Source organism: Pelodiscus sinensis, chromosome 11 (assembly GCF_052426305.1).
Source record: "Pelodiscus sinensis isolate ZL-2025 chromosome 11, ASM5242630v1, whole genome shotgun sequence".
NCBI lineage: Eukaryota > Metazoa > Chordata > Testudines > Trionychidae > Pelodiscus > Pelodiscus sinensis.
Window position 1 is genome coordinate 17,951,895 of NC_143062.1, and position 27,475 is coordinate 17,979,369.

General features: G+C 52.1%; 1 protein-coding gene across 1 annotated transcript; it reads right to left on the reverse strand.

The window, feature by feature from the left end:
* Positions 1-481: 481 nt before the first annotated feature.
* On the reverse strand, positions 482-21,407 carry LOC102460791 (solute carrier family 22 member 6-A-like). The gene is made up of 10 exons (XM_075939124.2): positions 20,190-21,407; positions 14,515-14,618; positions 13,882-14,036; positions 13,380-13,548; positions 12,514-12,637; positions 10,799-10,914; positions 9,994-10,208; positions 8,244-8,352; positions 6,331-6,534; positions 482-2,985 (listed from the first exon to the last, which is right to left on the reverse strand). The coding sequence occupies exons 1-10, from the start codon at positions 20,589-20,591 to the stop codon at positions 2,904-2,906; spliced, it is 1,680 nt and encodes a 559-aa protein (XP_075795239.2). The 5' UTR covers positions 20,592-21,407; the 3' UTR covers positions 482-2,903.
* Between the last annotated feature and the right edge of the window lie 6,068 nt (positions 21,408-27,475).

Here is a 27,475-nt window from a genome sequence, read left to right on the forward strand (position 1 = left end):
CCTAAATCCCAACCCGTTGCTTAGGCTGCTTCCTCCATGATACCAGACAGAAACCAAAAAAATTCTCTTCCAGCCCTGCCCCCCAGCCAGGGCTGGCCTCCCCTCCTTCCTTTGTTTCTCTCCCTGGGAGGCAACTGGTCGGACAGGTTGGAAGCCCCTTGCATAATGACTCATCCCCTGTCCTGCTTGGCCATGCTACAAACAGCCGCCAGCGGAGGTCACCCACAGCCCACCGCCCAGCATAGCAACCAGCAAGGTACCAACACTATGTCACAACAGGACACAGATTTGTAGTGTTATGGCAGAAGACTGGGGATGTGAGAGGCTCAGAACAGGGGGTTCCAGAGTATGATAGGTTCAGGGTTGGGGTGTATGTGGACATGCAGGGGTGTTATGATGCTGCAGCCAGATGAGGACTTGGCCCCAATGGGGGCTTGTTGGCCAGGCTTCGTTTTAAAATAAAATATGTCCAACACAAATGTTTCAGCATTGTCTTTATTTATGGGAGGGGTGGGGAACCTGTTTTGAGGCAGGACAGGAGAAATCAGAAAAATCAGTCAGGGACCACACAAGCAAGATGCGAAAAAACAACACCTCCAAGCCTCACTGATGTGGCCCCAACTGAGACACCTCGCACCCCAGCCCCATGGAAGGAAGGTAGGTAGGACTGAGGTTCAAGGTCAGATTAACTCTTGTGGGGTTCTATGGTAAGTAGAATTTGTGGGCCCCTCTACACTCTAAGGTAGGGCCAAAAATTGAGGGTTCCAGTGTGTGGGACAGGGGATCCAGTGTGTCAGTGAGTGGGATAGAGATGGGGTGCAAAATCTGGGTGGAAAATAGGGTACAGGAACAAGCTAAGGGTAGGTGTCTGGCCAGGAGGGAGGGGGCAGGAGAAGGGTGCTGGTGGGTGTCCGGCTAGGAGGCAGGGGCAGAGTGATGGTGTCTGGGAGGGGGCAGGAGCAGGGTGCAAGTGAGGCCCTAGGCAGGGTGCAGGTGGGAGCCTGGCCAGGGGGCAGGTGGGAGCCTGGCCAGGGGGCAGGGTGTTGCTGGGTCCTGGAGCAGGTTGCTGGTGGGACCTTGGGCAGGATACTTGTGGGGGTCTGGGCAGGGAGGGCAGAGGAGCAGGTACTCGTGGGGAGTCTAGGTAGGGGACAGGGTACTCATGAGGAACTGGGCAGGGGGGCATGGTACTCATGGGGGTCTGGGTGGAGGGAGGGGACAGGGACAGCTCAGCTGGTACCGGGGGGGGATCCCACAGCTGCGCGCCAGGTCTGGGTTTCAGGAAGCACGTGCACTGCTTTCCTCCTCCCGAAAAAGCCGGCACATTTCCTGACTTCCTTCCCCCTGCTGCCTGCCTATGCGAGGGGGGAGGGAGTAGAGGTCCTGGGACCGTGCCAGCTCCAGCTGCCCAGGCAGCGCACGCCCTGCTCCTCTGTTCCCCTGGCAGCACGCACTTCCTGAAACCCAGACCTGGCGTGCAGCTGTGGGACTTCCCCCCCCCACACACACACACACTGCAGGAGCCCAGCACTACTCCATTTTTGCAGGAGGTAGTGCCAGCACGGGCTCTTTCTTAGGGTGGGTGAGGAATGACGGGGAGGGAGGGGAGACTGGGTCACCTCATGCCCCCCTTGGAATTTCTTCACCACCCCCAAAGGAGGCACGCCCCCCAGTTTGAGACCCAATGGTCTAGGAGGTTGGTTTTGCAGCCTGTGTGGGCTGGAGCAGTTGTGGGAGAGGATGCAGAGAGACAGGGCTTCTTGGGCACAGAGCCTGCTGGTGGGGCAGACGTGGGGGTTTCTGAGTAGGGAATTCTTACCTTCTGTTGTCGGGGAAACGGGGCTGTGTGCATTCTTGTGAATAATCTAAATTATAACATGCGCTCCTGGTGCAATGCTGGGACCTAAAGAGCCAATGCGATCTTTGGCTATATAAATAAGGAAGGGGACTGAGTAGGAGCAGAGAGGAAATTTTACCTTGTGTGTCTTTTCTCCCTTATTTGTTGCATCTCACCAGACCAGCCCTGGGCTCGGAGATTAAGTAATCACAAGACATTGTGCTGTGAAATGACTGTGTGTTTATTGCACGGCCATGTCTGCTCCCCGCTATAGAAAGGCTTGTTTTCTCCAGTGCGTAGGCTGAAACACAAGCTTTGGGACAGATTCATCCCTGCTGCATTCCCAGGGAAGGCTGTGATCTTTATCCCCCATTCTTGTGGCAGGCAGGTGCCAAGCAGTAGGTTGCATTTGCAGAAAACACTGGACTCTGGGCTGCTGTACACTCCACTAGGGTCTGTATCTCCTGTGCCTCCTCCCTCGGTAGCCCCCCAATAATGGTCAGGTGTAAGGTGCCAGCCAGCCAGGCCGTGCAGCTGGGCATCAGCCACATGACACAGTAACGCTATCTGTGTCAGTGCTGAGTTATGTTAGCTAGCCCCTGTGCCAGCCCCTGGGCTACTCGGCATGAAGGAGGTTTGGTGTGAGCTTGTCCCTGTCTCCTTTCTTAGCAGCGGGGGAACGGGTTGCATTACAGAAGGCTGATGCCACACAGGAGATGAAGGGCCTCGTTGTGCTCCTTGGTGTACTCCAAGCATTAGTTAGCCTGGAAGGGAGTGGGGAGGTATTTCCTGAATGTTCCTGAGAGTTTTGAACCAGCCCGCAGGTTCCTTTCCCAGTAGGTTTCTCTCTGGAAACCCCTTCCCTCAAACTGCGGTGTAAATTTAATGCCTCCTACCCAGAATCCTTGTGTGCAAAAAGCCACCCTGGGTGTGGGTCTCAAGGGACATGGGGATGACTGGGAGCAGTGTGTGATTAGATAGGGGATATTTGGAACTGAGCTGCTGCCCTCCCCCCTACCCCTCCACCCCAATGAACCCAGAAGGACTCTGGGTCTGAGCACCGTCCTCAAGTCTCTTTGAGCATGACTTGCTCCGGGGTCTGAAGCGGAATCTTCTCTTGGGAGGCCTCAGCCCTCTTCTTGCGGGACCTTTGAGGAAAGGGAAGGGGGATACCGATGAAGCAGAGAGGCGGCACACCCAGGATCAGTTATTTTCCAGCCAGTTTGAACATTAAAACAGGGCTCAGGACATAGGCGTGCGCAGCACATTTCATTAGGCTGAGCACCCAAAGAATTTTTTCAAATGTACTCTTTAACCCCCGTTAGCCACACCCCCGGCCCCCATGAGCCATGCTTCTGCAGGTAACACTTTCAGGGCAATATGGACACATGACCAGAAATAAAAGGTGTCATGTGCCCCCCCCCCAAGGATTTTTCCCATCATCCTATTACCAATAGGGATCAGTTTGGCCCTCACCAAACCCCCCTCATGCAACAATCCTGCAATTGCATTAACCCAATGTGTGTGACATTAACTCGGGGGGTGGAGAGGCTGGGGGACGTGTTCCCTCTAAGAGTTTCCTCCTATGAGCACAATACATTTTGTGTTGTGCACCAGTCCTGAGTTGTGGCTTGTTTGGATGTGCTTCTGTGGCACCCAAGTTATTAATAAATATCTTATGAACCTCTACCTTTCCCCTCTGCTGCTCGGTCTCCTCCACTTGCTCCATCAGCTGCCCTGGTACCTGCTGCCCCCCCCCAACCCCTTGCCCACCTCTGCTGTCCTGACTCTTGCCCTTCTCACTGCCCTCAGCCTTCCTGAGACCTGCCCCCCTCCACCAGCCTTTCACTCCCCACCGTGCCCACTCCTCCAGTAGCCCCACTCAGATCATGTGAGCTACCCCTCCTCATCCCCTCTCCTAACACCTCCTTCTACCCTGCCTCTCTCCTCTGGTGCTGGTCCCTCCCCTGCAGGTGTCTGCCCTCCTGCTTCACCCCAGAATCCCCTGGCACCTGCACCTTCCCTTACCCCTGCACCCTCCTGGTGCCTCCCCCTTCCCTCACTGCCCCTGCCCCCTTTGCCTTCTTTTTCCCTGATGCCCACCCCCTCACCACTCTCTGCCCCCATTTCCCTCATGCCCCTGTGCCCTCACACATGCCTTGCTCCATCTCCGCCTTCCTCATGCCCTCCCCTTCTTTCAAGCCTTCTCCCAGCACCTCCCCTTCTCCCCTCTAGCCCCCAAAGCTCTTCCCCTCTCCTCTCTTAGCATCATCCTGTTCCCCCCCTCACTGACACCTCTCCTTCTGCCCTTTTCCTCATTGTCTCTACTTGGCCCCCTGGCATTTGTCTCTCTCCTGCACCCTGTCCCTTGGTGCCTTCCTCTTTATTCTCCTGACCTGCCTCTCTCCCCTCAGCACAAGCCCCTTCCTCTCTGACCCTTACCCCCTATTGTTCCCTCCTCTTCCAGCAGCCGCCAGCTGGTCTGTAACAGAGTTCTAGGGTTGGCCTGACTGTCACACTTCTGGTGCTCCCCCTACTCTGTCTTTCTTAGGTTTCTCAGCTCCCTTTTGGGCCACAAAACCCCACCCTGCAGTCTCTGGTTCCCAAAGTTCCAGCAGTCCCCATCACTTGGTGCCTGTACCAGGTCCGACTCGTAGGGTTGCCAGGTAGAACCTCCCCAAAAAAACGGACACACTTGATCGTAGAGGGGGGGGGGAAGGGACTGGCTGGGGGGCAGGGACTAGCCAGGGGGAAGTGGGGGGCCGGAAGAAAGAGGGGATGGGAAGCAGATCTGGGGAAGGCGGGGGCCAGCCATGCTGCCCCCGACCCTGCCCCCCCTCCCCGGGCCAGCCACGCTGCCCCTGACCCCGGATCCCCCGCTCCTCCCCCTGGGCCAACCGTGCTGCCCCCAACCCCCCTGTCCTTCCCCAGGCCAGCCACACTGCCCCCGGGCCCCCTTCCTCCCTCCCCGGGGCATCTGTGCTGCCCCCAATCCCGGCCCCTCCTTCCTCCCCGGGGCCAGCTGTGCTGCTCCCGACCTCAGGCCCCTCCTGGGCCAGCCACACTGCAACTGATCCCCTGCCCAGGGCGCACCCCCTTGCCCCCCACCTTCCCGCCCGGAGTTTAAACTCACCTCGCTTGATGGGGTGGCAGGGTGACGTCACTGCGTCCCTGCTGCCTCTTTCTGTGGGGTCCTAAGACCCGCCAGTTTTGGCCGGGCATGTGCGGCAAACCCAGCGCAGCATCCGTTCCCCAGAGCGCCAAAGCGGCGCTCCTTCGCTCGCACCCCCTTTGAAACATTAGGGTGTGCCTGGGCACACCTGGCACACCCCGTGCACATGCCTATGGCTCAGGAATTATTCCCCTGGGCTGAACTTCACTAGAAGAACAATACAAGGACGTTATGCCCTGAAGAGCCCCAGGATCTAGTGGTTACTGCTCTGGACAGGCGACTGACTCCTGTTCTCACTGTGATATTGGGCAACTCCTGTCCTGTCTCTGTTCCCCCACCTCATTGTCCATTTAGACCAGTAGCGCCAAAACTTTTCAGGATCACTCCCCCTCTTGCCCTGTCCACGCTCTCCTTCCCAGTTGGGACTGGGACCAGGACCACAGTTTCCAGTTATGGTGTGGGACACCGACAGAGGTAAGAGGGCCAAGGCTAGGAGTGGGTCCGGGACCAGAAACGAAGCTGCGGACAGGGGCTGAGGCTGGGGGCTGGACCAGAGCTGGGAGTAGAGTGGAACTGGGTAGCACTTCCTCCCTGCCCTCCACGGGCTGACCCCTAGGGAGGCATATCGCACAGTGTTTGAGGACTTTTGAGGACTTGCCTACACTGCCACTTGACTGCGCTGTAACTTTCTCACTCAGGTGTGTGTAAGAACACACCTCCCCCAAACATGGCAAGTTACAGCGCTGAAAAGCACCAGGGTAAACAGGCTCCCAGCGCTGTTACCTGCTTCCCTCGTGGAGGTGTTTTACTTACAGCGCTGCGAGAGCTCTCAGCACCAGTGCCGTGATTACAATAGGTGCTAAAGCTGCTGCGCTATCACTACAGAACTGTAGACGTAGCCTGAGCTAGACTGTCAGATCTTCAGGACGAATCTGTCTCACTGTGTGTCTATGCAGCACCTAGCACACAGGGGTCCCCATCTTGGATGGGGTCTGTGCAGCACCGGGAACAATGGAGGCCTGGAGGGGAATCTGTCTTTCGACACACATGCCCAGTCTCCCCTCACTGGAATCAGTCAATGGACAGAGGCTACTCTCTGTACAGCACCTAACACAACAGGTCCAGGGCCATGACTGGAGTGGCTGGGTGCTACAGTCGTACCAATCATAATGTCTCAGCCCAATTTGCCTTGCTAGCTGGGTGGGGGCAGAACTGATCCCAAGCACCAGCTGAGTGTTTTGGCCTTTGGAACCCAAGCCCTGTCTTGGTCCCAGGGTCGGAGTCAGACAGGAAGAGAGGGGAGGCCTCCCGCCAGACCCACCTGCTCTCCACCTCCTCAACAGTGTCTGGCAGTGGCTGGTTGAGTGTCTCCGGGAGGAAGGAGGCCGCAATACCGGAGAGGATGGGGGCGGCGCCGTAGACGACTGGCGGCAGGAAGGAGACGTATTCATCCAACATCTTGGCCAAGGGAGCCACAATACCTCCTACCCGGGCCATGGTGCTGCCAAAGCCCAGTCCCGTCTGCCTGGCATTGCAGGGAAATAAGCATCCAGAACAGGGAAGGTTAGCTCAGTACTGCGAGGGCAGCCCTGCCGGGAGAGCTGAGCAGTGACTATGGGGAGGTGCTCTCCCTTTACGGCCAGTGCTGTTCCCAGTGCCCCAGCATGGCACTAGGGGCATAGGCATGAGAACTACCTGGGTGTGGGGGGGAGCTGCAGCACCTCCAGGTTTTAGCTGGAGCTCTGCTACTGGCCCCACGCCTGGGACCCAGATGCTGGCCGCGGCCTCAGATCCTGTCTGCCAGCCCTGGGGCTCTGCCTGCCCCACCCTCAGATCCTGTTTGCCAGCCCTGGGGCTCTGCTGGCCCCATCCTCAGATCCTGTCTGCCAGCCCTGGGGCTCTGCCAGTCCTGCCCGCAGATCCTGTCTTCCCAGCTCAGGAAGGGCATGGACCAGGATAAGGGGGCTGGCTTTCGGCAGCCCCACTACTACAAACGCTCCCATGCCGCTGGCTAGGGGCACTGTGCTGCAGGGTGGGGGCTCAGCAGGAGATACTCTCTTCTCACAGTCAGTGCTGGCCCTAGGGTTGCCAGATGGCTGAAACAAACATACCGAACACTTCCCTTCCCCCACAAAAAAAAAACACCGGGAAAAAATTTTGTTGAAGGAAAAAAAGGTGGGGGGGGGGACACCAAAGCTGTGGATCAAAAAAAAAAAAAAACTCCAGGAACCTGGATCACTGCTAGGGGTTACCAGGTAGTCTGTTTTAAAAAAACAAACCCCAGACACGATTCATGGGGGGAGGGGTGCTGGGGAGGACCGGCCAGGAAGGGAGCGTTGCTGGCTGGGAAGGGGGGGCCCTGGAAACAGTTAATGGGGGGGGGGGGGAACAGGGCTGGCCGGAGGAGATGGGGGGGCCAACAGGAAGCAGGGCTGGTTGGGAGGGGTCGGGCAGAACAGGGCTTCGTGCGGGATATCAGGGGAGGGCGGACCAGCTGGGAGGGGGCGGGGCTGGCCAGGAGTAAGGGAGGGCGGGAAGCACAGATGCGGGGATCGGGGGGCCGTGGTGCTGGCCAGGAGGAAGGGGGGGGCCGGGAGGAAGGGGGGTGGGAAGCAGAGCTGGCGGGGAGAGGGGTGCAGCAGCGCTGGCTGGGGGGAAATCAGGAAGAGGAATGGGCCGGCGGGAAGCAGAGCTGGGGAGGGTGCAGGGGGGCTGACCGGGGATGATCAGGAGGGGAAGTGGGGGAGAACCAGCCGGCCCGGAAGCGGGGAGTGAGCAAATTGGCCGGCGGGGAGTGGGACTGACCTGGGCACTTGCTGCCTGCCCCACGCAGGCTCCCGGTGACACACGAGCGAGGAGGCTTCCCCTCCTCCTCACACTCAACTGACTGAGGGCTTCCGGCGGCAATCGCAGCCCCGCCTCCCAGCTGGGACTCCCAGACGCTCCCCCCGCCCACGCCAGGCTTCCGTCGGGTGCACAGCCAGAAAAATCAGAAAATACTGGACATTGCACATGTCCGGCATTTTCTGATTTTTTTTACCGGACAGAGCACACAAATACCAGACACCTGGCAAGCCTCGCTGGCCCTAGTGCCCAGCATGGGCCTAGGAGCAGGGCAGGGGCTCCCAAGGAGTACACTCTCCTTGCTCAGCCACTACTGACTCCAACGCTGCAGTGCCATGCTAGGGGGCGCTGTGCTGCAGAGGATGAGGAAGGGCTCGGGAAGGGTCTTACCTGATCGGGGTGGGGTAGAGCTCAGTTGTGAACAGAAACACGCAATTGAAGGCGGCTGAAAGACATCCCTTCCCAATCACAGCCAGCGATGTGCGCACCATCTGCAACTCTGCAAAGAGGGAGCAAGGAGAATCCAGGGCTAGAACACTGCTCGGAGCGCTCCCTTGCAGCCCAGCCCTGCCACCTTGGCAGCATCTCTCCTCTGCCCTGTTTCGCCTGGTATATCCCAGTCCCTGCTCTTTCTCCCTTCATCATTCTCCAGCAATTGGCCTTTCCCCTCTCTCCCACGGCTGAGAATCTCTCCATCGCTCATCTTGGTTGTTTTACCCTCTGACCTCGCTCACACCTATCGCAAAGCTAGTCAGATAGATGGGTGTGTATGGAGAAAGACAGGTCGTTATGTGTATGGATGGGCTGATGGAGGTATGGCTAGGTGGTTATATATGTGGGTGGATGCATAAAAAGGTGGTTACATAGGTAGATGAATAGGCAAGTGGTTATGTATGTAGATGGGTTCAAGGATGGATTCCTGGTTATGTATGTGGGTGGATGGATGGATGGATCCATAGATTGTTGGCTACTTATGTGGATGTATTCATAGAGAAGTGATTTTATATGTGAGTGGATGGATAAATAGGCAGGTATGAATGTAAATGGATAGACAGGGCCAGCTTTACACCTTGGCTACGTCTACACTGGCCCCTCTTCCGGAAGGGGCATGTAAATTTCAGCAGTCGTCGTAGGGAAATCCGCGGGGGATTTAAATATCCCCCGCGGCATTTAAATAAAAATGTCCGCCGCTTTTTTCCGGCTTTTAAAAAAGCCGGAAAAGAGCGTCTAGACTGGCCCCGATCCTCCGGAAAAAGTGCCCTTTTCTGGAGGCTCTTATTCTTACTTTGAAGTAAGAATAAGAGCCTCCGGAAAAGGGCACTTTTTCCGGAGGATCGGGGCCAGTCTAGACGCTCTTTTCCGGCTTTTTTAAAAGCCGGAAAAAAGCGGCGGACATTTTTATTTAAATGCCGCGGGGGATATTTAAATCCCCCGCGGATTTCCCTACGACGACTAGTGAAATTTACATGCCCCTTCCGGAAAAGGGGCCAGTGTAGACGTAGCCCTTAGGTGCCCAAGACATAACATTTTCAATGCTCCCTCCCAGTCTACAGCTTTCATGACTTTCGTGTTGCGTGCAGTTTTAGAGATGTAAGGCACCTCTAGAATACTGGCAACCCAGCCACATGCCCACTGTGCTTAATTGAAAATCCATCCCTTGGAAAGATAGATGATTGATTGTGTATGTGGATAGAAGGATGGATAGGTAGCTAGGTAGTTGTATATATGGATGGATGGATGGATGGATGGATGGATGGATGGATGAATAGGTGGTATGCATGGGTGGATGGATAAATAAATAGGTGGTTATGTAAATAGATGAATAGACAAGTGGTTGTGAATTTGGATGGGTTCAGAGATGGATAGGTAGTTATGTATGAGGAGGGATGGCTAGATAGGGGGTTATATATGTGGGGGGATGGCTAAATAGGTGGGTGTGTATGCGGATAGAAGGACAGATAGACGGGTGGGTGTGTATGCAAATAGAAGGGTGGATAGATAGGTGTGTGTGTATGTGGGTGCAGAGAGCGAGCGATGCATACTGAAGGAGTCAATCACTCTTAGTTGGAGTGTAGACTCATGGAGTTTTCTTGGCAGTTACGCACTAAGCATTGTCGCGTGTGGACTGCGCTAAACTCACCTCTGGGCACAAAGATGTTGGCAATGATGACACTCCCTGCCAGGATGAGGCAGGCTGAGAGCGTGACCCTGCGCCCAATGTAGGACATGGAGATGGTGACCACCACTTTGGCTGGGAAGTCGACGGCTCCAAAAATCAACTGGATCACATAGATGCTGACGCCAAAGTTCTGCAAGTCCATGGCCAGCCCATAATAGGAGAAACTGGCAGAGAACCTGCCATTGGCCATAGAGAGGAAAGCAAAGGGATGAGTGAGAGTCCTACTGTGTGTGCAGCCCAGTGAGATTCAGCTCCAGGCTTAGTCACAACTTAACCACAATCTAGATGGGCCTTGAGTACTATCTAGGCCCTTGTGTTACTCTTTTGAACAGCCATAAAAGTCTCTCCAGGGTAGAGTTGGCCAGGGGAACTTTTAGTGTAATACTTGGGGGTGCTCTGCTTGGTGTACGCAGTGATGAAACAGGGTGGGTGTGGATGGGCATTATTCAAAGCAGGGATGCCCAGGACTGCATGGACACACCTAGGGACCTAAACTGCACCAACTTTAGAGAGAAACTCCACATTCCTGATTAGAAACTTAAAGACTGGGAGATAGGACAGCTAGATGGATACATAAGGTCAACAGACACATCTGTGTATGTCTAGGGCTAAATTGGAGCATGGATAAATAACCCTTGGGCAGATAGATGTCCAAAATCTGTGGGTTATTTATGCTGGGAAATGAACTAAGGTTATTGATACTGGGCCTGCCAGATCTGATTTGGACCCAGATTCTGGATCAGGATCAAAGGGAAGGAGCTCTTACCACACAACTGAGAGGCAGCAGAATATGTGACGTATGGCGGGTGTGCGCACCAGGTCTGAGACAGTGTAGGAGGACTTCACTGTTGACAGTTCCTTCTGCATGTTGGATTTTAGAATCTAGTAGGAAACAAAAGAATGGGTGGGGAAGCACATGACAGCCCCACAGATTCACCTATGATCACACAGGACCTGCCAATGGCTTCTCACTCCAGCAAATGGTAGCTAGTCACTTCTGACTAAGGCAAACTCCCGTGGACCTCAGGTTTCAGTTCAGCAAGACCTACTTATGATTGAATATAGAGGCCACACTATATTGACCCTGCTGGCCTGGTATTATTGGTGCTATTGATTAGTAATATTATGGTAGCACTGAGAAGCCACAACTAAGCTCAAGACTTAGTAACATGGTTCCCTCTCTCCTCCCCCACTATTCGAACCTTACACATCCACCCATCTGCTCTGCAAGTGTCCTTCCAGTGTTCTCTGCCAGGCTGTTAGTTGTGTGAAATAGTTTGCTGGTTTTAAACCATGGACAAATATTCACAGGGGACTATGTTAATTTCACTTTGAAGCAAGGGAGGAAGCCCAAATGTCCCCGCTCTCTGCTGAAATCAGACTTTATTCAAGCTCCCTTGCCTAGAACTAGAAATCTAGTGGGACCGGCTTTCCTACGTTCTCTGAATAGATTAAAAGTAGGGCCGTCAAGCAATTTAAAATAAATTGTGATTAATTGAGTGATTAAAAGAATTAATCATGATTAATCATGTGATTAATCACACTGTTAAACAATAACAGAATACCATTTGTTTAAATATTTTGGATGTTTTCTACATTTTCAAATATATTTATTTCAATTGCAAGACATAATACAAAAAGTGCTCTTTATTTTTATTACATATATTTGCTCTGTAAAAATAATATAGTATTTTTCAATTCACCTAATACAAGCACTGTAGCACAATCTCTTTAGCACGAAAGTTGAACTTACAAATGTAGAATTATGTACCAAAAAACTTGCATTCAAAAATAAAACAAATCCACTCAGTCCTATTTCTTGTTCAGCCAATTGATAACCCTTGTTATCACTTCCTAGTGACACTGTAAATAAAAAGTGGTCAGAATTATCTCCTGTAAATGTAAACAAACTTGTCTCAGCAAGTGACTGAACAAGAAAGAGGACTGAGTGGACTTGTAAGCGTTAAAGTTTTGCAATGTTTTGTTTTTGAGTGGAGTCATGTAAAAAATACATTTGTAAGTTGCACTTTCATGATAAAGAATTTGCACTACAGAATGTGTATGAAGTTGAAAAATACTGTTTCCTTTGTTTATCATTGTTACTGTGCAAATATTTGTTATATATAGTAATTATATATATATTATATATAAAAGTAATTATATAAAGTGAGCACTATACACTGTATTCTGTGTTGTAATTGAGATCAATATATTTGAAAATACAATACTTAATACATTTCAGTTAGTATTGAATTGATTAACAGAATGATTTAAACTGCAATTTGTCACAATTAATTTTTAATTGCAATTAATTTTTTTGGTTAGTTGCATGAGTTAATTGAGATTAATCAATAGTCTTAATTAAAAGGTTAAATGACCTGATCCTCAGCTGATATATATGAATGACTCAAGTGGAGTTTTGTCTATTTAGGCCACTTCAGGATCAAGCCCTTCAGTAAAGGCTCCATTGGGTCTCTTTACCTCTGTGGTAATCTTCTCCCCTTCTTCCTGTTTCCCATTCACTCTGGCGACCCTTTGGAGCACATTCACAGCTACATCAGCTTTACCAGCCAGAACCAGCCAGCGGGCAGATTCTGCAAGCCACCTGTTGAAAAAAGAGTCAAATATTTGTCCTGTAGAACCAAGGTCAGTGATGTGACCCACAACTTCAACAGAGTCCTCAAAGCAGGATCAGTGGAAACGTAATGCAGCACAAGATTATTATCCCGGTATTACGATGAGGAAACTGAGGCACAGACCATCAGAAACCTGCCTAAGGAGCCAGCAGCTGAGCCAGGAACAGAATCCAGGAGTCCTGTGCTCCATCCCTTTGTTTTAGGTATGGACACCCAAAAGCCTGATTCCTAGTTCCCTGCTGTAACTCCACTTGAGAGCTGCATATACAGGCAGGCCTCGGGTTACGTACAAGATAGGGACTGTAGGTTTGTTCTTAAGTTGAATTTGTATGTAAGTAGGAACTGGTACATATTGTAGGGGAAACTCTAGCCAAACATTTCTCCAGAGCTCAGTTTTATTCTCCCACACCTCACTTCCCTCAGTCCTTTATTCTCAAGCTGAGGTGTCTGCTGAGAAAAGCCGCTCCGCGTCTCCCTGGTCTGCTAGGGGGAAGCAGCTAGTGCGGGGTTGCCTCACCCCATTTGTAAGTAGGGATCCGATGTAAGTTGGATCCATGTAACCCGGGGACTGCCTGTAGTACCCATGAGTCCTGACTCCCAGCTCCCGGCTTTAACCACTCGACACTCCCCCCCTCCCACCCTGCCTGCTAACAACCACAAGGAAAGAGGGCAGCACTTGCTCCTGGAAGGGAGCTCTTTAGAGATACGTACCAGGAATAGAAGAGGAAGAGGAAGAAAGGCAAAGACACAGTCAGCTGTAGCCAGCGCCAATCTGGAATGCCATATGCCAAGCCTGCCAGCAGGAGCTGGCCCAGGGTGTAGACAAACCCTGATATGGCAACGGTGATGGTGCGGAACTGGGTGGGGATCCATTCCACAACTGCAAGGAAAGGAGCCTTGTTTAATCTGCCCAGGGGCCGTGACCAGGATACCACTAGCCCTGACTCTCCTGGGAGTCACTGGCGCCACATGGCATTGTCCCCTCTAGGGCTGCAACAGAAAGGAGGCAGCAGGGAAATGTGCAAACAGCTCTGCACTCTGAGCTGCAACCTCAGACCCCCCCATGGTGGTAGCCAGGGGTATTGCAGCCTCCAGTGCTGCAGCTCCCCTGGTGGCAGCAGGTGGTGCAGCACCCTGCATACACCAGTCACAGTATCTGCTATGGATGGAGGTGAGACACGTAAGACCCAGCTGCTAAGTAGGCGGGGCTTACTCAGGCAGGCGATGCTGAGCCCGAAGCCAGACAGCGCCATCCCACCCAGGAAGCGGAAGATGCAGTAGGAGATGTAATTGGGGGAGAAGGCCGTGCAGGTCCCCATCACGGCCAGCTGCAGAAAGGACCAGATGAGCATTGCCTTGCGTCCAGTCCTATGGCAAAGGGGGATAGAGAGGGGAATGAGAAACAGGCAATGAGAAACTCAATGCATCAGTGAGTATAGGGTCACATGGGCTCTGAAGTGATTGGAGAGGCAGTGGCATGCCCAGCTGGGTATGACCATGAACCAGATGGGGACCATGTGGAGTGACGGCTGGAAGATTTTAATGCTAGATGGGTGCATTAGATTGTCCAGTCTGACATCCTGTATCACTCAGATCATTGGGCAATTACACAGGGCCCAGGAGGTCCCAAATGAAACGGAGGCTCCATTGTGCCAGGTGCTGCGCAGCCCCTGACTAATATCAGGGCCCCATCATGCTGGACACTGCCCAGAGAGACAGCCCCAAACAGAGTGCCAGGGGAAAGCTGGGGCAGAGAGAGAGAGAGAGATGTCAAGTCACAAAGCAGAGCAGGGAACAGAACTCCAGTCTCCTGAGTCCCGGCCCTGTGCTGCCCATGTCAGCTCACCTGTCAGAGAGACCACTGAGCACAAGCGCTCCCACCAGCACCCCAGCCATGTAGATCGACTGAGCCATCTGCCGGAGCCTCCGCAGGTTACACACGAGGTCCCACTGCAGATGGGGGAAGGGAGACAGAGAGCAAGTCAGCCATTTCTGGAGAGGCCCAACGGATGGCGAGCAGATACTAAGGCACTGGAGCATGGAACAAGATACAGCCCGGGGGCTGTGAGTCACAGAAGCTGCTTGGTGCATGGTGTCCATGGCCAGCAGCGGTGGCTTTCCTCAGCCCGGCTGTGGTTGTGCAACACAGTCACTGGTATTCTGCTCTCATTACCCTGGAATCACTGGGGCTGCTTCTCACTCCTGCTCAGGCCCCTTTGTATCTCTCTGGCAAGGTAAAGGAGCCTTAACATGAGTGGAAATGGCTCCCTAGGAACCGCGTGGGACTGTGTGTCTCCCTCGCTGGTGTGGAGCTGAGCTAAGGGGTGAAAGAGCACCTGGAGAATGCACAGCAGTCTGCCTATTTCCTTCCTCCCCGGGGCCATGGGACCCAGCGTGTGTATTGGAGCAGCCCAGAGAGTCTGGTCTCTGTGCCATTCCTGCCCTGACCATTCTCCTCTCCCACAAGAGGCCTGGGCGATGCTGATGTTGCAAACGCAATTAAAGTAATGAGCCCCACTGTCGTAGGAACGTGAAAAACAGAAGAGGGTTTGTCTGGAGAGAGAGATGAGGGGTGTGTCTGGGGAGAGATACGATACATGGAATGTCTCAGTCTGCTGTATCGCCTGCACAAATGCTGCCTGTTCTCTGCGTGGGCGAGGGGTTGGATTCTGGGCCTAGGGACAAGTAACAGGAGTTTCTCAAAGGAAGTGAGATGACAAGAAGGAGTTGCAGGGCAGGGATTCCAAGTCTGGAAAAGCCTCAGACCTTGAGGGAAACTGCATAGCCCAGTTTGGACGAGATGGCAAAGGGCACCAGACAAAGGACTGAGAACAGTAGGACACCTCATCCTCAGCTGGTCCAAGATCATAATGAGGTGCCCAGGAGGCATGGGTGTTGTGGGAGGGGCTTGAGGCACTGTATTCCTACCCCATTCGGCTGACTGCCAGAGAAGACAGGCATGTGACTAAACTGTAGGATGTTTTCTAGGTATGGCTTTCTGTGGTGGTTTCTTGCTGAATAAATTGTACTTTGCTTTCTGGCAGCTGCCGGGGCCCTGGGGAAGCTTGGCATTGCCTCCAGCTGAGCAGAGCTGCAGGTGCCGGACTCCAGTCAGGCCTGCAGAAATAATTGCGGAGAGTTGCAAGAGGAACTGCAAGTTTAAATCCCTGCACTGGGTGGAGGGAGTTGTGGGACTCTACCTCAATAGAGTGAGGGCTAGAAGCTAGAGACCTTAGTGGGGTGTCCCAGGGGAGGCCACGAAGGGGTCAGCTGTGCAGCGACCGCAGGAACTGTGTGGGCGTGTAGGAGGATGGATGGGTAGATAGAGCAGTGTGTGGGGAAATGGATGGATAGACTCACAAATCAAAATCTCTGCAGAAGTTGTGGCCAAGAACCTCAGTCATGAGAACAAGCATTTGTGGGCATGTCAGCTGGCAGCACATAGCCTGGGAGGGGGGAGAAAGGAGGGCAGAGAGCCATTGCCCTCCCACTTTGTACCCGTTGTAAGTGTGAGAAACAGGGAGAGGGCAGAGAGGAGTGAGCTGGACATGGAGTCTTAGGGAGAAGAGATGGCTTGGGGACAGGATCTTGGGAAAGGAGATGGTGTGAAGGTGGGGCAATGGGAGAAGGGATGGGTTGGGGCCTCAGGACAATGGAATGTGTGGGGGTGGGCCCTCAAGAGGAAGTGGGATGGGGGGGCAAGGCCACTGTTTGGGCCCCTCTGGCCCCTCCACTTTTACGGTGCTTCCACCGCTCCTGTCATGTGGTCAGGTAGGGCCTTTGTACTAACTCAAGGGCCATTTTGGAATGTGACCTTTCTGTGGTGTTGATCAGTATCTCTGGGGTTGATGCAATTGCCCATTCGGAGCTCAAGTTGTTCTGCCGTCTGTGGTCTGCCATAACCCCCCTCTCATTCCCAGCAGTAAGGCTGCTTAGCCAGCGATCCCTCGCTCTGAGCTGTGCATTTGGGGTTTGCTTCCTACGTGCAGTACTTCACACTTGCTTTACAGGATTTCATCGTGCTGATTTCAGGCTGTAACAAGCTGCCCTGCTCCCAGATACCTCACTGACCCCCACAGAGTCTCTTCTCAGGGACTTTATTTTTCCAGGTGCTGGGCAAACACAAAACAAACAAAGAGTTTCTCAGCTCGAGCTAAGTTACAGCTTTCCGGGTTTTTTCTCCTTTGCCTTTCAGTGCTTTCTGCAGGAATCTTCCAGGTACCCTTCCCTGAGCACCCCTCCCAGGGCTTTCTCCTTGCACGGCCTGTTATTCCCCAGCACGTTTCCACTGTCTCCCCTCCCAGGAATCTCTTTGGAACTCCCTGCTTCTTGCAGCTCCCTGGTTGTGCTTCTTCCAGCAGGTTCCCACGGCCTCCCATCTCACAGAGCTTCCTGCTTCTGGCCTGTGTTCCTATTCCCAGGGAGCCAGCAATGAGCTCCCCAGGTCTCCTCTAGCCCCTTTCCTAACTGACTAGGCCAGAGGCACCCAGCTGTGCACCCTCCAGAACCCAGTTGTGGTCAGCTGATCAAGCACAGGTACACTGGCCCTGTCCCCTTTTAGAAAACCGATGTCACCTGGGCCATAGACAATTCTCCAACTTGCCAACGTTCTTTTGAATTCTGATCCTGCCCTTCAAAGTACTTGCAGTCCTTCCCAGCAAAATGTCACTTGCAAATTTTATAAACAGACTCTCCACTCTATCATCCCAGTCACTAAATGAAACCTCACTAGATACGCCCTCCCAAATTGACAGTGAACCATTGATTACTATTCGAGAATGGTCTTTCAGCCAGGTCTGCAACCACTTTACAGTAATTTCATCTAGATCACATTTTCCTAATTCGTATGCCCTGTGAGACGGTTTCAAAAACGTAACTAAAATCAAGAGATATCACATCTACTGCTCTCTCCCCCATCCACTAGCCAGTAACTCTGTCAAAGAAGGATATTAGGTTGGTCTGGCATGACTTGCTCTTGACAAATCCACGGTGGCTCTTTCTCATTACCCTATCATCCCCTATGCTTGCAAACAGATTGTTTAATAATTCATCCCAGTATCTTGTTGCAAAGGGGTAAGTAAGTTGATGTGCCCTGGTGCAGGTGCAGTGGTAAGACACTGGCCAGCTGGGTGCAGGACTCTGGATGCAGCCTGCCACCATACACGAGTGGGCCTGAGCCGGAACTTACAGCTCACTCTTGGTGGGATGGCCACAATACACCCAAGCTCCAGCCCTGGTGCTGGGGCATCCAGGCAGATCGGGACCTGCCACCCCAGCCAGCCCCAAGGATCCAGTGGCCAGGCAGCATGGTCTCTGCTGCCCCAACCAGCCCCAAGCTCCCCCTATGCCTGCCCTGAGTCCTAAATTCCTACACCCCCACAGCTCCTGTCCTGACTCTTGCACCCACTTGCCTGATTCTTTTCATCACCCCCCACATCCCTCATATCTCCAGCTGCAATCCTGTACCCCCCACACACCTTCACTCCCTTCCCTGACTCTTGGAGCCTGTCCCCCTCCCATGTCCCTATCTCCTGCCCAGAGCTGCCCCTCACCCATCCACACCCCAACCTACTGTCCTGAGCTCTCTACACTTCATCCCACACTTACATTCAAATAGGTACTGTCATAGTGCAACCCCCACTGCAAGACCCTGCCCTAAGGCCCCCCCTGGGGATGGGGGTTGCACTATGACAGTACCTGTAAGAAACGTAAGTTACTTTCACCCCTGTGTAGTAGGCTGACTGATCTCGGATTTTCCCCAGCTCTCTTTGCTCCTCTTTTCAGAGACAGGTAAATTTGCCCTTCTCCAATCCTCTGGAACCTCATCCCTTCTCCTTGAGTTTGCAAGGATAAACGCGACCAGTTCCGAAATTGTTGCAGGTAGTTCCTTAAGTACTTTTAGGGGGGATTTCATCTGGCCCTGCTGACTTGAATACATCTAACTTGTCTAAATAGTCTTTCATCTGCTCTTTCCCTACTCTGGCTTGTGTTCCCTCCCTTCGATTGTTAATGTTAAATGTGTCATCTGAAGAAGTGGGCTGTGCCCACGAAAGCTCATGATACCATCTACGTGTTTTGTTAGTCTCTAAGGTGCTACTAGACTATTCGAGTTTTTTTAAGTTTTTCCTGTTACAGACTAACTCGGCTACCCCTCTGAATGTTAAACTCCTCAGCCTTCCTACTTTCCTTTGTTTTTCTCTTGCACCATAGGTATCTCTTATTACCTCTTATATTTCTTGCTAAGAGCAAAAGTGGAAGTAAGCTGGTGCGCCCTGCTGCAATGCACTGGTAAGAGACTGGCCGGCTAGGGAAGGGGCTCTGGGTGCTGCCAGCTACTTGGGCTGCATGGCCTCAGTACGTCCAGACTCCTGCCCTGATGCTCAGGCGGCCAGGCGGCATGCTACCTGCCACCCCAGCCAGCCCCAAGGGATCTGGTGGCTGGACAGTGCGGTGGCTGCATTCCCAGCCCCAAGCTCCCCACACAGATGCCAATCACCTGCCCTGAGCCCTCCACACTCCAGTCCCCCGCCCTGACTCCTGTACCCCGATGCCATCCATACTCCTTCCATGAGCCCCCCACTCTGAGCCCCACTGCACATTCCAACCCCCTGTGCTGAACCCTGCACCCCCCACAACACAGCCCCCTACTCTGAGCCCCCCACATTCCATCTCATTCTTAAATTTCTCACGGGTACTGTCCTATCACAACCCCTGCCCTGATCCTGTCCCAGGAGAGGGTTGCAGTACAACAGTACCTGTAAGAAAGCAAAGTTACTTTCACCCCAGCTAGGAGTGACTAATTTTGTGCTTTAGTTCTTGTTGTGTCCCTTCCTACTCACACTGTTCTTTTGTACCCAAACGTAGCCATTAGTCCGTGTTTCCACTTTTTTATTTTCAGGTCTTTAAAGAGCTCCTGTGGGCCATATTTGCCTCTTACACAAGACAGCCAGGAAGGAAGGTATAAAAAAGGTTTGCTCTTGTACCACCAATTCTATCTCTTTAAGAAACTGCCAGCTCTCCTGAACTCCTTTTTCCCTTAGATTTGCTTTCCATGGGAACCTCCCTCCCTCCCCCCCCCCACACCAGTTCTCTGGATTTGGTACAGTGGGCTTTTTGTCAGTGCCTTGTCCTCTTTCTGCTGCTCTCATTTCTTCTTTCCCTTAGAATCACGAAATCTATCATTTCATAACCACTTGCATCCAAATGTCCTTCCCCCTTCAGAGTCTCAACCGTTTCCTGCATTAGTGAGAACTGAGCCTAAAATGGCTGTCACAGCCCCCTGCTACTCCCTCTCCTTCGTCTCCAACACATTCCAACCATTTCCTGAAGATTTTGTGTTTTGCTGTATCTCCCTTCCCATTCAAACCCCGGTATCCACCTGTCTCATACGCATCTCTGTATCTACCTAGTTACCGATGCAGTCCTCCTCTCTCTGATCCCTGAGCACCTCAACTATAATGGCATTCTGCATTCTGCAGCACACCTGTTCCATCTAGAGCTTCGCAACTCAGCAGGTCTCACCTCAGTAATGATGGTGGAGGTGAAGATGCTCCTGTCATAGGTCCATCCCTCCCTGCAGGGCTCTGTGGCCAGCTGAGTTCCATTGGGCTGGGTGGCATTGGGGTCTAGGAGCTGCCACTGAGTGCTGACAAAGCGGTGGCACTTCTCTGGCTGTTGGTTCCTGTCCATGGGGATGGAGACCCGGAGAAGGTCCTGGGAGTCCAGGTGCAGGGTAGCATTAGAGTAGCGGGTGTTGTTGCCATCGATACGGATTTGGCAGTGGTGCCCTGGGATGGCAGCGGTAAAGTTCTGCAAGAGGTTGTGGCTGGCCATCAGCACGATGGGGATGGTGAGCAGCGTTGTGTGGATAATTTGAAAACGTCCCATGCCACCCACCTGGTGCAAGAATTCAGCAAAAGTCATGATCCTGCTGGAAGTGCCTTGTTCTCAGAAAGAACCCCAAGCAACAAAAAAATACTCCAGGATTCCAAATACTTCTAGAGCTGCATGGATCTCAAATATAAACAGTGATTAATGGGCTGCTGTTACCACTAGTTGCTAACGTGTGTACTTCTGTAATTGACTGTCACGCTCTTGGATCCAGCGGTCCGGAGGTCACTCCCCTTACGGGGAATCTGGTCTGCAACTGATCGAGGCTTTAGAAAGTGATTGGAAGAGTCCTTGCAGCCTTGGAAAGATTTAGCATTTACCTAAGACGCTGCTGTGGAGTTGCTCCCAGCACTGAAATATCCACAGGAGAGCTGGCAAAAGAGCTTTTCATTTGATTGTGGAGCTTTAGCTTTGGATTTGTACCTGTGGCTTGAGGTTAGAGTCACTGAGTCTGTCAAGCTTCCAGGTTGCCCAGTGGAACTGGTCGCTCAGTGAAACTTCTATGGCAAATAAAACAGAACCTTTGCTGGGGGAGAAGGGGAGTTGAAAAATAGATTCCTGTTTTCCCCCTTCTGGCAAAGAGAGCCTGATTTAACAGTCCTAGAGGATTATATAAGCGTTAATCAGCTCATTAGGTTGAAGTTTTACTCTTGTTTTAAGGGATTCATTAAAATGAAAAGGGAAAAAAATCTGAAAAAAATGTAAGGGGAAAATGGAGCAAAATGCAGCAGAGGAAAGTGCACTGGGTTTGCTGGAAGATGAGTTCACTCTAAGGCATGGGGCTGAAAACTGTGACACCCCCAAGAGCAAAGTCAAGGGAAACCAGCCTTCTGGAATCGGAGAGGGGCCAAAAAGGGAAACGCATCCAGTGCTCTCTGCGGGCGGGGCTGTGCTCAGAAATGTACAGGCTGCATCATCAGGGTTTTACGTGGCTGGGTACAAGGTCAGTGCGTTCTAGAGGCCAAAGTGCCCAGGTCTGGTCTCTCCCACTGGGTAGCATTGCAGGTGTTGTGTGGCGCATTTGCCTGGCTTCGGCCATCAGAGAAAGCTGCATGAACACTTTGATCTGGAAAAGTGGAGAAAAGTCTAAATATAAGAAGGCTCTGTGGTTAAGGCACCGGAGTGGGATGCAGCGGATCTGCAATCAGGGCCACCCTTCAGGTCATGCTAGATGCTGCATGGACTCTGAGATCAAGGGCCTCCCTCTCATGCTGGGCACTTCACAAATCCTGACTGAGATCAGGGCCCCTCTCTTGTGCTGGTGCTCCATGGGTCCTGTCTGAGATCAGGACCCCTCTTGCACTGGGCTGGAGGATAATTCTCCCCCATTTTACAAACAGGGAAACTGAGGCACAGAGCAATGCTATTATTGGCTCAAGGGATCTCCTGGGTCCCAATTCTTTACTGAAAGGCCATTGTTCATCAGCTGAATAGGAATGACAACCTGTGCATCTATTTGGCAGAGCCAGTGGTAGCTAGTCAAATCCACATGTAGTTACACAAGAACCAGAGGAGCCAGCAGATGCTGGGGACTGCATGTCAGTACCTGGGAGTGGAGCTGCTCTGTTAAAAACCTCTCCCTGGCAAAATATCCTTTAAAGGCCAGTGGAGAGTATTTTTCAGAGTAAGTTCTGTGTTAGAAGGACAGCTTGTGGATTAGGCCCTGGACTACGACTCAGGGGAAAAATCTCAGATGCAAAATACCCCCTGCCTCAGTTTCCCCAGCTGTCTGTTTTGACGGAGAGCTCTTTGAGGCAGAGTCTGCCTACCGATGTGTGCCATGATGAGGGCAAGGTCTGTGCAGCACCAAATGTGACAGGGCTCCAATCTCTGGCCAGGTCTATGAAGTTTCTATTCTATGGAAGTTCCTATCTGTCTTTATCACCCTACTGCAGCTCATGGAAGGCCAAGCTAATGCAGCTTGGCTACCCTGCTCATTTTTGCTATGGAGGGGGCCGAAGGCTGCCGCTGCAGTTCATTGCCGGGGGAGCACACTGGCAGAATTCGATTTAAGACTGGAGTTGGAGGGGGCGGGGTGGCAGAGGATATGGCATGAACCCACTGTCCCACCCACAGAGACCCCAGCCATGATGGTGTCAGCTCTGGCATACGATAAGAGGAAACAGCAGCCTTTCTCATGGCAGGGCCAGCAAAGCAGGTTTGCCAAGGGTTGAACCATTTAGTTGTGAAGTCTCAGAAGAGCACAAAACAGGAGACCTGTCTTCCAATCCATTGATGTCACCACTAGATGCCACTGCCCTCCCACAGCTGGGATAAGAGCCCAGGCATGCTAGGCCACTAGACCACCAAGCCAAGCAGCCAACTGACTAATTCTGGAAGGTTCAGTTGCTAAATTCTCTGGAGTAGGAGTTGAGGTGCTGCAGAGGGTGACACCCCAGGGTTAGTTTTTCTTTACAGAGCCAGTTCACCAGCACCCCATGGCAGAGTCAAATCAATCACAGCAGTGTCCCTGCCAGGGGAAGAGGAGGAAGGAGGGGTCAGGAGGGCACACAGAGCCCCTGGTGGGAGCAAGGGGTGGGGGGAGTTGCAGGGAGTCCCTGAACTAGAGGGGATGGTGGCCCCAGGGAGCTGGGGAGCAGGCAAAGGGAGGCAAAGAGCCCCTAAGGTATGCAGCGTGTTCCATCATTAGAATAAACTCTGACTGTCTGCTGTGGCAAAACATCAGCCCTGAACCCTGGTGGCTGCTGCTTAAGCATTTATTAGGCACAAGGCTTCCTGTAGGGCAAAGGAGACCTGGCTTGTGGGTTGAGGCACTGAGCTAAGACAGAGAAGATCAGGGTCCAATACCCTGTTTGTCCTTGGGCAAGTAACTTGCGCTCACTCTGTGCCTCAGTTTCCCCCATTTAATGTAGCCTAACTCAGACATGGTTCACAGGGATGGTAGCTCTGTTACAGGTATCAGCTGCAATGACTGCCTGTAGTGACTCATGAATTCAGCTCTGGAGATTTCCAGCTCAAGCCCTGGTGTGCTGGTCATGATGGCTTGTGTCACCCCAGCACAATGGATTTGCCCAGTCTAGGCAAGGCCTTGGAGATAAGACCTTGTCCTGGGGAAGCTCACAGTCGAAGGGTGGGGGTGGAGGGAGATGACTTGTCCAAGAGCTCCCAGTAGCTCATCACCTAAATGATTGTCTGCCAGTTCATGTGACCTTTCCCCTTGCCACCCCATTTCTACACCGCTCGCCTGACTGCAGCCACCCTTTGGACCAGGCTGGAATTTGTTGGGTTGTCTTTTTTAGCTGTGGCGGGTGTCCTGGTGAAGCTTCACTGACCAGGGTCAAAGCCACGTGACGCACTAGAGTCACATTAGGGTGTTTTTCCAGCTGGCTCAGGAAAGTTAGTGGGTCGGATGGAACGTGGCAGAGGGTTAAGAGAGTTTCCAGCAGACAGGCTCATGACTCAGGCCCTGCTGTAAGGGTCTAGAGAGCTCGCTGCAATTCCCTGGTCTGTTCCAGATATTTGAGCATATCCCAAGGACAGCCTGGGATATTTGTACTGTCCTTAGAGCAGGACCCCATTGTGCTTGGCACAAGGGAGATGACTCCCTCACCAGGCCCCAGGACAAGGTGGGGAGGGCTTCGTACTCCTGGAAGAGGCTGGACCTAGGGCAGAAGTGGCAGGGCTGGGCAGCCAGCCCTCCGCTCTGGCAGTGATTTAAAGGGCCCAGGGCTCTGGGCAGTAGCTGGGAGTCCTGGGTCCTTTTGAATCACTGGGCCGCCCCTCCCCTGGCCCATTGGCAGGCCTGGCTAGGCCCTGTGTAGACCTTGTACAGAAAGATGGTCCCTACTGCAGTGAGCTGCCAGTGTAAGGGTAAGACAAGAGATGACAGTTGGATACAGACACACTGAGGAGCAGAAGAAAACCATGAGACGATCCTGGCCAGCATGACAAGCAGTGGGCTCCAACCACTCATGCCCTGACTGTTGTCAGGTTGTTTGTAGGCCTCATGGCAAAGGAGTGTCTAAGAAGAGTTTGAAGGCGGAGAGTGAGGTTTTTTGCAGGTGTTTACAGGGAGCTTTTCCCAAACACGAGGGGCAGCAGGGGAGAAAACACAAAGAGGCTTGTTTGAAACTGTAATTAGTGGGTGATGGTGGCCGGCATCATAGGCTGGCTGGAGGTAGGAATCATCGCCCTCCAGAGTGGAGGAGAACACCCGGCCAGGTGTTCAGAGCATGAAAGACTTCGGAAAGGAAGACAAGTGGCTTAAGTCTGATGTGAAAGAGAAGGGGAGCCAGTGGAGGGACACAGACAGGCGTCAAAGACAGGCATTTGGGGCTAAGAAAACTGTCTTTAGTCCGTCACACAGCATTTGGGGCAATGGAGGGAGTTCCCTTCCCTGCTGCGAGCGTGATGGTGGCTTGTGGTTGAACTGGAGTGTAGGTGAAATCCTGCCCCCAATGAAGTTATTTGGAAAACTCCCATTGACTTTGAGGAGCCCAAAATTTCACCCCATATCATTTGTCAGAGCCGTGGGGAGTTTCATGGCACATTTGGGTATGGTGGCCCCTATGAGGACCATGAGAAACTGAGGGTTGATTGTTGGGTTTGCAGAGAAGCAAGGTTTGGAGTGCCAATTGGGAGGTAGATGCCCTGAGGACCAATTTGGTAATGACCCAAACAAGGAACCTGCTTGGAGACCCATTTGGGAAGATTGTGATCAGTCTTACAAATAGATTGTAAGCTTAGTGTGGCAAGTCACCAAACAAATGGGTGTCAAAGTCCAGCCCCCATCCTTCCAAGCACCTTCTGGGAACAAAGGTACCCGGAAGTTGCTGAGTCTGCTTTTTTCTGCTGCTAATAGGATGGCCCATTAACCTATAGCTGAACATTTCCAGGGTCAAAGGTCCTGCTCTAGCTGTGCTGCTGGATAAACTAAATATCACCCAGTGCTCCCTGACTTAGTACAAAATGTTCAGAAGCGGGCTGGCTACATGGCCAATAAAACCCAAGCCTAGAAGATATGGGGTCTTTTCCTGGCTTTGCCACCGACTGTCTGTATGACTTTGGGGGAGTCATTTTGTGTGTTTCCCTTTCCCTGACATAGTCTGTTCTGGTTATAAGGACTGTCTTTCACTCTTGAGCCAACACCTGGCAGAAGAAGTTCTGATCCCCTTCAGAGTACAGACAGTGCCCAGCATTAGGGAGGTCTCATTCTTAGTTGTGCTCTTGTAATATAAGTAATTACAACTTTAAGTGAGTAAAGTTATGCACCAGCTTAACCCTTTGCAGAATTGGACCTTGTTATATTTAATCCCCTTTGTGCAGGACATAGCCCAGTCGTGGGCAACCTACAGCCCATCGGGGTTCTATGTGTGGCCCGCAAGACATTTTATTTACCATTGCCCATGCACAGGTACCAAGTTCCACTGGTTTCTGGCCATGTCATTTTTTCCTACCAGTATTACTAAAGTGACACTCGCATCAAGCAAGGGCACGTGAAGTTAGGTGCGTGCTGATTGCACACAACACTGACTGTAAAAGCCCTGCACTCCCTCTGCAGCCAATCAAAGCGCGTCTGCAGTTCAGTCAGCGCACCTGCAAATTCTAGGCACGCAAGCGCTCAGTTAGCAAAACTACGGGAGACCATCTTGGTTACAACAGTCGTGCAGCCGATTGAGCGGAAGGAGGGCCACTCATGCAGCCCACTCACTAGCCTAGGTTGCCCATGGCTATCCACTACAGAGAAACGTGAAAACCTTTGGGACAACACTGCCATCTGGTGGAGGGAAATTAACATTTTAAAAGAATTTGTTCCCCCTCTTCAAAGGAACGAAACGAGCTTGGTGCATCTACACAGCAGCATTCTTTCAGAATATTATTCGGCAGTTATTCTGAAATAACAATCAAGTGTCTACACAGCAATACTGCTATTTCAAAATAATTTTGAAATAATGGACGGCTTATTCTGACTTCTTTACACCTCATTCCACAAGGAATAATGCCTCTTCCGAAACTGCTATTTCAAAATAGCTGTAGTGTGGATGCTCCACTTCTGCTATTTTGAAATAGCTCCTCCCCAGGACCATTCAAAGTAATTACTCTCTAGCGCTTCCTGGGGCTCTAAATTGGGGTAGCACATTCACATTAGGGGAGCCTGCCTTGGGCTAATTTCGAGGCTTCCCTGTAGTGCAGACACACTATTTTGAAATAATCTGTTTTGGAATATTTCTTCTGAAATTGCTTATTCCAAAATAAGCATGCAGTGTAGATGTACCCAGAGAGGCCACTCATGCCAATACATTTCTAATATTACTTAGTTAAGTTACAGCGACCCACAGAAATGCTTGCCACGATCATGGTCCAACATACTGGTCCAGGCTCAAGCCCAGGGGGAGACTCCCTGCCCCAAAGTGGTCCCAGTCCAAACAAAGGAAGGATGATTATGTCCCATATTTTACTGATGGGGCCATTGGGGCAGAGCAATTAAGTGACTTGCCCAAGGTCGCACAGGGAGTGTGGTGGCAGAACTGGATATTGAACCAGATGCCCTACATCAGCTCACACAAAGCCAGCCAGCCCCACTCAAAATCAGCAACGCTTCCTTGAGGGCTGGGGAGCCTTGACTGGCTGGAACCAGGGTTCAAGTCCCACCTGAAATCCCAGGTAAAGTGAGGTTTTCTAGTGTCAGCTGAATTCCCTGAAGGGGAAATCTGTCCTCCCCCTTTCTAAAACATTGCAAATGCCAAAAGAAAAGCTTGATCTCTAAAGGCTTACAAACACAAGTAAGATAAACAAGCCCAGCAGCATGTATTACAGTCTTTTTGAAATCTCATGGATTTGAGCCAATCCCATGACATCTTGGAGGGGCTGATTCATGAACTCCTGGCAGGGACAATATTGCTGACTTGTGAGATTTTAAATTCAGTTGTGGTGACGCTACCTACGAGTCAGCATCC

Coding starts and splice junctions, on each gene's coding strand:
- LOC102460791 (XM_075939124.2), bottom strand. CDS start 20,591: ATGACTTTTGCTGAATTCTTGCACCAGGTGGGTGGCATGGGACGTTTT. Junction 12,638..13,379: donor CTCTTCCTCTTCTATTCCTG/GTACGTATCTCT, acceptor TTTTTTCAACAG/GTGGCTTGCAGAATCTGCCC. Junction 10,209..10,798: donor TGCTGCCTCTCAGTTGTGTG/GTAAGAGCTCCT, acceptor GGCCAATGGCAG/GTTCTCTGCCAGTTTCTCCT.